General features: G+C 46.5%; 1 protein-coding gene across 1 annotated transcript in view; it reads right to left on the reverse strand.

Moving 5' to 3' along the window:
* Positions 1 to 11,503, reverse strand: part of ARFIP2 (ARF interacting protein 2) — a 141,370-nt gene that overhangs the window by 12,982 nt on the left and 116,885 nt on the right. Inside the window, 4 exon segments of the mRNA XM_077451304.1 lie at positions 971 to 1,128; positions 10,953 to 11,108; positions 11,110 to 11,145; positions 11,147 to 11,176. Of these exon segments, the coding sequence (XP_077307430.1) occupies positions 971 to 1,128; positions 10,953 to 11,108; positions 11,110 to 11,145; positions 11,147 to 11,176 (380 nt within the window).

Consider the following 11,503-nt stretch of genomic DNA (forward strand, 5'->3'; position numbering starts at 1 on the left):
TACCTGACTTGTGGTCCGTGGTGCTAAAGCAGGGTATATCTGGAAAGTGTGATCTTGGTTCATTACACCACTAAATCCAAGACCCAGTGAGGGAATCCCTGGTGAACACTGGCTGGCTCTTCAGACTCCACACCCCCCGGGAGATCCTGAATTTCTTGCTCTCCCATAGGACCATCTTCATACTTTGGTGATCTAACTCCTCGCGGTCATCCATTCCAATGTGATCCAGATGCAGTATACAGGTCTTACTTTCACCAGTGTGGTCCAATGTGGTTTCTTCTTCCCAGTTCCCTGCTCTATGTGTCCTGCGCTGCTTTGTCCTATGGAAAGCCGGCCATTGGCCTACACTTTTCAGGTACACATACAGCCTCTCTTTATAGTTTAGCTATAGAGTCCACATTATCGCAGTCGTCATCCTGACACTTTCCTTCTCACCGTGTATACTGCCTTCTTCCATTTTGCTTTGTGTCCAGCTGTCACTTAACGAATAGGATGTCCAGTAGCAAGAGGTTATTGTACCTTTATTTATTAAAATAATCCTGAATGCTAAATCAATCATCAAGCTAGGAGTTTCATATAAACCTAGAGAAAGGAAAAATGCTACCTTGCAGTGGTGCTGCCGCTGCACTGCAAGGGCTCACACTATTGCGATGCGGGAACCAGTGCGATTCCAGTGCCGGTTTTCGCATCTCCCTCGCAGGCAGTTCACACTGCCCTCTGCGAACCACGGCGGGTGTCAATACAAAGTTAATGACGCCCTCAGATCGGTTCACAGATCGCAGCGCGAACTGTGAATTTGAACAGGAATCGGATCGCATGGGTGAAGAGAACGCTCAGCACTTGTTACATAGAATCAGGAAAAAGTTATGGTAGGATCATAAGGGAGAGTTGAATCACAATCTAGTTTCTTTCATGATTAATCATGCAGCTCTATTGTATGACATGGCTAAACAGGATTTGTAAAATGTACCTGGCTGTCTCGTAATGCTTGACGGTCATCAGGGTGTCTTCCATGGTCTTGTTGATGAGGGTGTTGATACTGGACACAAAGAAGTTAATGGCCCCCAGCAGGGTCTCCCCGTTTTTACACAGGAGCTTCTGAGTCTCTGCATTGTAGCCAAACTCTTCCTGCAGAGGGGTAAAATAATAACATGAGTAAATTATACAAAAACCTCACACCAGGAGCATCTGAAAGCCAGGAAGAAATGACGTAATAAGGATACCATCACTGAGAGTACACTGCTAAACTGTGCAAAACGAGGAATGTCACTGTGAGGAGGGCTGATAATCCATTTACCGGGAAGATATAACTGGAAGGGAAGACTGGGGGGATTTCACACCAGGGCTGGATGGTGCTGAAGTAGCTCACAGCTCATGAAGGAAGGGCGCATTTTGACCTTTTTGCTTGGTGCCAACAGACCTTGTCCTGGCACTACACCACATGCCTGACGAAGGGGTCCTGTGTGACTCCGAAACGTTGCACTCTCCTTGTGTTGTGATCATGCAATAAATAATCCATTTTGGACGCTACTTTGTGTCGATCCATGGTGTGCTGGCAAATATCTACTTCTTGTCCTGGCACTGTCACACATGTATCATGTAATCACTGGTCATTTCACCCTACTGAGCACTGATAATATATGTAAGGAAGAGAGGAGTGTCTCACTTACACATACCTTAATTATCACCTGCCTTGAACCTCTCCGCTGACTGCAAAGTGTGCTGCTATACAGAGCAAGTAATGTGTATCTATGGTCAAAATTTAAAATGATATATTAATTTCCACATTGTATTTACCGTATTTATCGGCGTATAACACGCACCTCTCCCCCCCCCCCCCATTATATGCCGACAGCGTACCTCGAAGGGGAACAAACGCCACCGCAACTCACGAGGCGTCATCTCCCGTTTACTCGGCTCTCACGTCTCACACACACAGTCCCGCCTCCACCACTGGCATTGGACCAGTGTTCTGTCTATAACAGGAGCTGGTCCAATGCCGATGGCAGAGGTGGGACTGTGTGCGTGTGTGTGAGAGCTGAGTAAACAGGAGATGACAGCTGTGATTTCCTGCACTGTCCAGGCTGCACCGATGGTGAGGCTGCAGATGAGCATTGAGGCTAAAAATGGGTATTGATCAGGCTGCATTTATGAGATGGGCTGCAGATGGATGGGCATTGATCAGGTTGCATTGAGGCTGCAGATGGGCATTGTTCAGGCTGCAGATGGGCATTGATCAGGCTGCATTGAGGCTGCAGATGGGCGTTGTTCAGGCTGCATTGAGGCTGCAGATGGGCGTTGTTCAGGCTGCATTGAGGCTGCAGATGGGCGTTGTTCAGGCTGCATTGAGGCTGCAGATGGGCGTTGTTCAGGCTGCATTGAGGCTGCAGATGGGCGTTGTTCAGGCTGCATTGAGGCTGCAGATGGGCGTTGTTCAGGCTGCATTGAGGCTGCAGATGGGCGTTGTTCAGGCTGCATTGAGGCTGCAGATGGGCATTGTTCAGGCTGCATTGAGGCTGCAGATGGGCATTGTTCAGGCTGCATTGAGGCTGCAGATGGACATTGTTCAGGCTGCATTGAGGCTGCAGATGGGCATTGTTCAGGCTGCAGATGGGCATTGTTCAGGCTGCATTGAGGCTGCAGATGGGCATTGTTCAGGCTGCATTGAGGCTGCAGATGGGCATTGTTCAGGCTGCATTGAGGCTGCAGATGGGCATTGTTCAGGCTGCATTGAGGCTGCAGATGGGCATTGTTCAGGCTGCATTGAGGCTGCAGATGGGCATTGTTCAGGCTGCATTGAGGCTGCAGATGGACATTGTTCAGGCTGCATTGAGGCTGCAGATGGGCATTGTTCAGGCTGCAGATGGGCATTGTTCAGGCTGCATTGAGGCTGCAGATGGGCATTGTTCAGGCTGCATTGAGGCTGCAGATGGGCATTGTTCAGGCTGCATTGAGGCTGCAGATGGGCATTGTTCAGGCTGCATTGAGGCCGCAGATGGGCATTGGTCAGGTTGCATTGAGGCCGCAGATGGGCATTGGTCAGGCTGCATTGAGGCCGCAGATGGGCATTGGTCAGGCTGCATTGAGGCTGCAGATGGGCATTGGTCAGGCTGCATTGAGGCTGCAGATGGGCATTGGTCAGGCTGCATTGAGGCTGCAGATGGGCATTGGTCAGGCTGCATTGAGGCTGCAGATGGGCATTGTTCAGGCTGCATTGAGGCTGCAGATGGGCATTGTTCAGGCTGCATTGAGGCTGCAGATGGGCATTGTTCAGGCTGCATTGAGGCTGCAGATGGGCATTGTTCAGGCTGCATTGAGGCTGCAGATGGGCATTGTTCAGGCTGCATTGAGGCTGCAGATGGGCATTGGTCAGGCTGCATTGAGGCTGCAGATGGGCATTGGTCAGGCTGCATTGAGGCTGCAGATGGGCATTGGTCAGGCTGCATTAAGGCTGCAGATGGGCATTGTTCAGGCTGCATTGAGGCTGCACATGGGCGTTGTTCTAGCTGCATTGAGGCTGCAGATGGGCATTGTTCAGGCTGCATTGAGGCTGCAGATGGGCATTGTTCCAGCTGCATTGATTGGAGATGAGGAGGCTGCAGATGGGCACTGACCCTTATTTTAATTCAAAGTTATGTTTACAAAAAACATATTTTTTCCTGAAACTTCCCTCTTAAAATTAGGGTGCGTGTTATACACCGATAAATACTGTAATTTTATATATCGCCTACTCCTTTTAATCTGAAAAATCTTCAATGTAGTGACACATATTTAACATTCCGTGTGAACGTGCACCGTCATGTGTCACACATTCCATGCGCCTACCTTATGAACTACAAAGGTGCTGCAAAAAGGAGGTTCAGGAGGTGGAGTCAGTACAGGAATCGCTGCTTTCATGCAGCATGGTACCATGGGATATGTAGTTCTTAGAAATCAAAAGTAAACCAAAGGAATGAGCAGAGGAGAAGCTGCAAAGCATGAAGGGAATCCAGTAAGTTGTGGGAAGAGACGGCCAGCAGACAGGCACTACTCATAACATGAAAGGAGATTTTTCAAGTGAGCTTCTATTCGATTGTCAAACAGAACTATTTGCTACTTCAGTAAAATGAAAGTGTACGCTGTGACTTTATGTCATTTAGTGATTGTAAACGATTACCTTGTAAAACAACCCATTCAGTTTGAAATAGAAATGGCAAAACATTTGTGTATAAATATCAAAAAACATTATAAATACCTTTTTTCCCCCCTTTTACAGAGCACTCGGAAAGTATTCACAGCGCTTCACTTTTTCCACGTTTTATGCTATGTTACTGTCAGTGCTGGGCTCAGCCCTTCCTTTTAAAATCTGGCCGCTCAGCTGTCGGCTAATTGCCAGCTCCTATCTCTCCACAGTGACTCACCTGTTGATGATATCCTGCTCGTCAGTCCTGCCTAGCCATCCAGTCCAGAGGATCTCTGCCTTCGCCTTGGTCATATCTCTAGAGACGCTCTCCTGTGTTCCTGCTAAAGAATTGCTTGGCTGACATTCCTCCTGGCTCCAGATGCTGCTTGCTGGTCTACTACGCTCAGCTCCGGCTCCCTGACATTTTGTCTTGTCTGACTATCCGTTCCGGATCCTGAACTCTGGCTATGTTTTGACTACATTTACTCTGTTTACATTTTTATTATTATTATTAACCACTACAATACAGGGCACTTTTGCCCCCTTCCTTCCCAGCCCAATTTTCAGCTTTTATCGCTCTCGCACTTTCAATGACAATTGCACGGTCATGCTACACTGTACCCAAATAAAAATTTTTACATTTTGTTCGCACAAATAGAGCTTTATTTTAGTTGTATTTATTCACGACTCCGTTTTTTATTTTTTTGCGATATAAGCGCAAAAAAAGCAGAAATTTGGAAAAAAAACAATATTTTATTTTTTCTATTTTAAAAGAAATCCAATAAAATCTAATTTTGTCATAAATTTAAGCCAAAATGTATTCTGCTACATGTTTTTGGTAAAAAAAATTCAGTTAAGTGTATAATAATTGGTTTGTGTGAACACGGACATATGTACGCAAATGATCATGTATATATGTGTGCAGATAATCATTGGAACATGTGATTTTAGTGGGACATATGTGGGGGACATGTGTTTTTTTATTTGGGGACATGTGTGTTTTGGGGACATGTGTATTGTGGTGACGTGTGTTTACACTGTGTGGTGATGTATGTTTACACTAGACTGGTGATCAGTGAGTAAAAATCTGTAAAAACAGCTCATACTCACTGATCACCAGCCGGCTGCAGCGATCTGCTCTCCTCTCCTCAGCGATGACTTCTGTGTGAGGAGAGGAGGAGCCGATTGCCTAGCAACCGGCTGTTTGTTTACATCACATGACGGCCGTGATTGGACACAGCCGTCATGTGATCAGGAGGGCCAATCACAGAGCCCTCCTGCCGATCCGAGATGCGCCGCGTCCGGGTGACACAAGCACATCGGGATCGCGCCGCTGCGCGGGCGCGTGCGCGATCCCCCTCCTTCTGAAGGATGTTCCTGAACGTCCTATCAGAAGTAGACGGCTCCCACCCGGCCGTATATGTACATTGGCCGGGTGGGAAGTGGTTAAACAAGTTTGATTTAACTGTACAGTACTTCTGTCTCAGTCTGATTCATGGTTCTGACACTTATGTCCCATACATACGTTCCGATTATCGTAAGACAGATTGTTCACATTTTGTTGTATACAACCAAGATCGAATACAACAGTGCAAAATGTGTGTAAGATTTTTGTCGTACGATTCTGGAAAAATCTTCCGTCGTGCGTAGCTACGTATTTTAAATGATGTCAAATACGTGTGACCTGTGTGTCCTTCTGGTTTATTTTCGTGTTTCCGATCATGCGTGGTGTTTGAATGACTTTTATCGGACGCATACTGTACTGGCTACACGATTGTCGTACGATGGGCTGTCATCCGACCAAAGTTTTCCTGTTTGTCCCTTTGGATTTGGTTGGACGGACTGTTGTGATCGGCTGTCAAAAGCTGCGTACTATCAGATTATCGAACGATCTGTCCGAAAGCAAACTTTTGTGGTCCGATAATCGGAACGTGTGTACGGGACATTGGGGCCGGTTTCCAGTGGTGCGATGTCCGAGATTGGATGTGATTAGCACCGCACTGCAGTGCAAATCACATTTGATCTCTGTACGATGCGATTTCAGCCATACAGATAGTATGGCTGAATTCACATAGCACTCGGACCAAACTCGTACAGGACCCTTTTTTTGGTCCGCAGCAGAATCGGATTGCATGGGTGTTCACACCAGGCAATCAGATTCCTGTCTGAGTTTGCATATCGAACTGCAATATGCAAACTGATTTGGGGGTGTCATTAACTTTTAACTGATACTCTCAGCAGTTCGCATGCGATGTGGGAACCCGCAGTAGATTTGCAGCGTTCCTGCATCGCAGCAGTGGGAACCGGCCCTTACAGCCTTATTATAAAATGGATTCAATTCATTATTTTCCTCAAAATTCTACAGACAATACCCCATAATGACAACATGAAAGAAGCTTGCTTAACCACTTCCACCAACCTCCAACCTCACATATACTGCGACTCAGCTATGCGAACTGACGTACCTGTACGTCGGTCTGTGCATTAAATACAGCGGGCATGCGATGCGGGGCCTTGCTATGTAAACAAGGCAGATCCCCGTTCTGACAGGGGGAGAGAGATCAGCTCTCTCTATTCCCAGTGAGCCCCCCCCCAGAAAGCACCTCCCTAGGGAACACATAACCCTTTGATCACCACTAATATTAACCTCTTACCTGCCAGTGCCATAATCAGTCCATTTTTGTGTAGTACTGATTACTGCATTGGTGTCACTGGTCACGAAAAAGTGTCACTTGGGGTACATGCACACTGGCTTAACCACTTCAATACAGGGCACTTTTCGCACCTTCCTGCCCAGGTCAATTTTCAGCTTTCAATGCTGTCACTGTTTAAATGACAACTGCGCGGTCATGCTACACTGTACCCAAACCCACAAATAGAGCTTTCTTTTGGTGGTATCTGATCACCTCTGTGGTTTTTATTTTTTGCTAAATGAATAAAAAAAGCCTGAAAATTGAGAGGAAAAAAAGGTTTTCTTTGTTTTTGTTAAATAAAATTTTGTAAATAAGTAAGTTTTCTCCTTCACTGATGGGCACCGATAAGCTGCACTGATGGGCATGGATAAGGCGGCACCAATGAGGTGTCACTGATGAGGCATTAACAATGGGCACTGATGGGTATTCATAGGTGGCATTGGTGGGCACTGAAACGCTGCACTGATGGGTACTTATGGGTGCCACTGATAGATGGCACTGCTGGGCACTGATAGGCGGCACTGATGGGCACTGATGGAGTTAACTGATAGGCATCACTGGCAGGCATTTTGATTTGGCACTGATTGGCAGCTGCCTGGGCACTGATTGGCATTTCCCTGGTGGTCTAGGGTGGCATATCTGGTAGTCCAGTGTGGTGGCCAGCCCTGTGGTCTGATGGCATCCCTGGTGGTCTTGGGTGGGCATCTGAGGGGGCTGCACTGATAAACAATCAGCACAGACCCCCCCTGTCCTCTACTTGCACCTGTCAGACACGAGTGAAGAAAAAAAAAATCAACGGCTCTTCCTGTTTACATCGTGATCAGCCATGATTGGACACGGCTGATCACGTGGTAAAGAGTCTCTGTCAGAGGCTCTTTACTGAAATCGGAGTTGCGGTGTGTCAGGCTGACACGCCGCAACAACGATCACCGCGAAGCGCAACCCTGGGGGCCCGCAGTGGCTTGATATCCTGAAAAATGTCATATGACGTCTGGTCAGGATATGGCAACCACTTTGCCGGAATCATTTTGTTATATAGCGGGCGGCAAGTGGTTAAAAAAATGTTGCTTTACAAGAGTTTTGTGTTCTGCCTGTAGAAGCAGCTCAGTGTTATTCTATGTGTCAATGCATATTTTGAGCTCAACATTTAGAGGTAGGAAAAAGAAAAACTTCTGATTCTGATTGGAGTTTACTGGCAGAAAAAAAGTAAAACTCTCCTAAACTCGTCTAAACTCTGTACAAAAAATCCTCTATATGACCGTTTTTTTTTTACTCCCAGGAGAACGGACGTTTTTTTTAAGCCCAGTGTGCATGGAGCCTTAGGGTCAGATTTGTCTGCCGCAATGTCCCGCTAAAAATCGCAGATCGCTGCCATTATTAGTACAAACAAACTAAACTGTCCCTAAATCTTTCCCTCCATTTTGTAGACGCTATAACTTTTGCACAAACCTATCAATCTATGCTTATTGAGATTTTTTTTAAATAAATATATGTAGCAGATTACATATTGGCCTAAATTGATGAATGCATGTTATTTTTATATATTTTTTTTTAAAATATGTACTATAGCATAAAGTAAAAAAATACTGTTTTTTTTTCAAAACTGTGAGTCTTTTTTTTTTGTTTATATCGCAAAAAATAAAAACCGCAGAGTTGATCAAATACTACCAAAAGAAAGCTCTAGCTCTGGGAAAAAATTACATCAATTTTGTTCGGGTACGGTGTCACACGACTGCGCAATTGTCCGTCAAAACGACGGAGTGCAGTATCACAAAAAATGACTTGGTCATTAAGGGGGTAAATCCTTACAGGGCTATTAAAAATAAAAAAATCCCATGTACATGAGTATCACCGCCTTTGCCATGACACTCAAAATTGAGCTCAGGTGCCTCCTGCGTCCACTGATCACCTTTGAGATGTTTCTACAAGTTGATTGGAGTCCGCCTGTGGAAAATTCAGTTGATTGGACATGATTTGGAAAGTCATACAGTTAACAGTGCATGTCAGAGCACAAACCAAACCATGAAGTCCAAAGAATTGTCTGTAAACCTCCGAGACAGGATTGTATGGAGGCACAGCCCACCTGGAGTTTGACAAAGGCACCTGAAGGACTCTCAGACCATGAGAAACAAAATTCTCGGGTCTGAGGAAACAAAGATTGAACGCTTTGGCCTGAATGGCAAGCGTCATATCTGGAGGAAACCAGGCAACGCGTATCACCTGGCCAATACCATCCCAACTGTGAAGCATGGTGGCGGCAGCATCATGCTGTGGGGATGTTTTTCAGCGGCAGGAACTGAGAGACTAGTCAGGATCGAGGGAAAGATAAATGCAGCAATGTACAGAGACATCTGATGAAAACCTGCTCCAGAGCGCTCTGGGCCTCAGACTGGGGTGAAGTTTCATCTTCCAACAGGACAATAACCCTAAGCACACAGTCAAGATAAGTAGTAGCTACGGGACAAACTCTGTGAATCTCCTTGAGTGGCCCAGCCAGAGCCAAGACTTGAATCCGATTGAACAGCTCTGGAGAGATCTAGAAATGGCTGTGCACCGACACTCCCCATCCAACCTGATGGAGTTTGGGAGGTCCTGCAAAGAAGAATGGGAGAAACTGCCCAAAAATAGGAGTGCCAGTCTTGTAGCATCATACTCAAAAATACTTGAGGCTGTAATTGGTGCCAAAGGTGCTTCACCAAAGTATTGAGCAAAGGCTGTGATGTACCGTATTTATCGGCGTATAACACGCACCCCAAGTTTAGGAGGGAATGTTAAGGAAAAAAAAACAACTTACATTTAAAATGCTAATCAATGCAGCCTTATGAGTGTCCATCTGCAGCCTTGTCGACCATTGCAGCCTTGTCAGTTTTATTTTATTTTTTTAAATGCCGCCGCCGAGATACAGAGCCGGATGTCCTGTGTATCTCGGTGGCATGCGGTAGTTCTCTGCGGCCTCCGGCTGCCTTCGGCCGTTCTCTGCAGCTTTCGGCCGCTGAGAACGGCCGGAAGCTGTCGACAACGGCCGAAAGCCGACGAGATGAGCCGAAGGCAGCTGAAAGCCGCCCAGATGCTCAGAATTGCGGGGGATCGGCGTATAACACGCACCCGCAATTATCCCTTGCTTTTAAGGGGAAAAGGTGTGTGTTATACGCCGATAAATATGGTAAATGTGATTTTTTTTGCTTTTTTTTTTTTTTAAACATTTGCAAAGATTTCAAACAAACTTCTTTCACTTTGTCATTATGGGATATTGTTTGTAGAATTTTAGCAAAAAGGAATACGAGCGCACAGGCTCATGGTGCAATAACGTCTTTTATGGGAAATAAAAGTATAAAATCGATACACTCACAAGTGAAGGTGAATAAACAGCGTCAAAAAGTTCCTCCAATAGAGAGCCTTAGCGAGGGACACAACCGTGCTTCAGAGTAGATGAGAAAACCACCCAATGGATGGATGGGCTGGCTCCACAGACACAGGCTCATCGAGTGAGCCGCTCACTGGAGAGGGCTGTGGGGCGCCTCCAACACTTGTCCCAGGGAGAGCTCTACGTTACAGAACTTAATCCATTTTGGAATAGGGCTGTAACATCACAAAATGTGGAAAAAAGTGAAGTGCTGTGAATACTTTCCGGATGCGCTGTATATAAGTGATCCCATTCCCTCTGTTCTCAGCTGCAATAAGAGCTGGTGGGAGGAGAAGCAGCAGCACACTGAGCTTCCAAGTAAAATGCTGCGCAGCAGGGGCGCGTGAGGACAAGTCTGATCATTGAAGGAGAGCAGGCCGAGTTCTTAGCATAGTTAGAGAACTGACTATGCTGTGCTCTCCTGCTTAGTGTGGTCAGTTTTTAATAGAAAGGCAGAGGGACTGGCAGGAACACCAGGGATTTCACACAAAGGAAGCAATACAAAAAGTTACTTTCTCATACAAGTGCATGGTACAGCAGGCACATATCAGGAATATGAAATGTTGGGGTAACAAACGCTTTAATGCCGGGCAGTGTGTAGAAAAGGAGAAGAATGTGTCAGAGGTGGCACTTTATGTAACAGTTGTGTCCATTACACAGAACCTTCTCAATGCTTTAGATAACCAATCCTAACCTGCAACTCTGGTGACTTCTGACTGAGGTCGGAGAAGGCGTCTCCCAGCGCTCGCTGCGTCTGAACCAGGCTGTAGAAATGAGAGGTCAGGGCTCTGGCCAGCAGCAAGACTCCTTCGTATTTCCTTTTCGTGTCCCTTAAGAGTTCAATTCTGAGTCTCCAGCTCCAAATCCACTGTGCGAGAGCCACGGCCCAAACCGCTCTGAGATCAACTGCTTTGTGCACTGCCAGAGAGAAAGGTTAGTAGAATCAGAGAAGACAGCAATGGGTGGCAGGCAGAGAGAAAGGGGACAACAACTGACTAACAATGAAGGGGCAATAATGTTTCACAGAAAGAGATGATAACGAACGACAGAGCGAAAAGACGAGAACGAGGAGAGAGATGAGAGATGGGTGAGAGAGAGATGGGCGAGAGAGAGATGGGCGAGAGAGAGATGGGCGGGAGAGAGATGGGCGGGAGAGAGATGGGCGGGAGAGAGATGGGCGGGAGAGAGATGGGCGGGAGAGAGATGGGCGGGAGAGAGATGGGCGGGAGAGAGAGATGGGCGGGA

The sequence above is a fragment of the Lithobates pipiens genome, unplaced genomic scaffold (assembly GCF_037356315.1).
Source record: "Lithobates pipiens isolate NorthernLeopardFrog02 unplaced genomic scaffold, aLitPip1_a1.2 Scaffold_23, whole genome shotgun sequence".
NCBI lineage: Eukaryota > Metazoa > Chordata > Amphibia > Anura > Ranidae > Lithobates > Lithobates pipiens.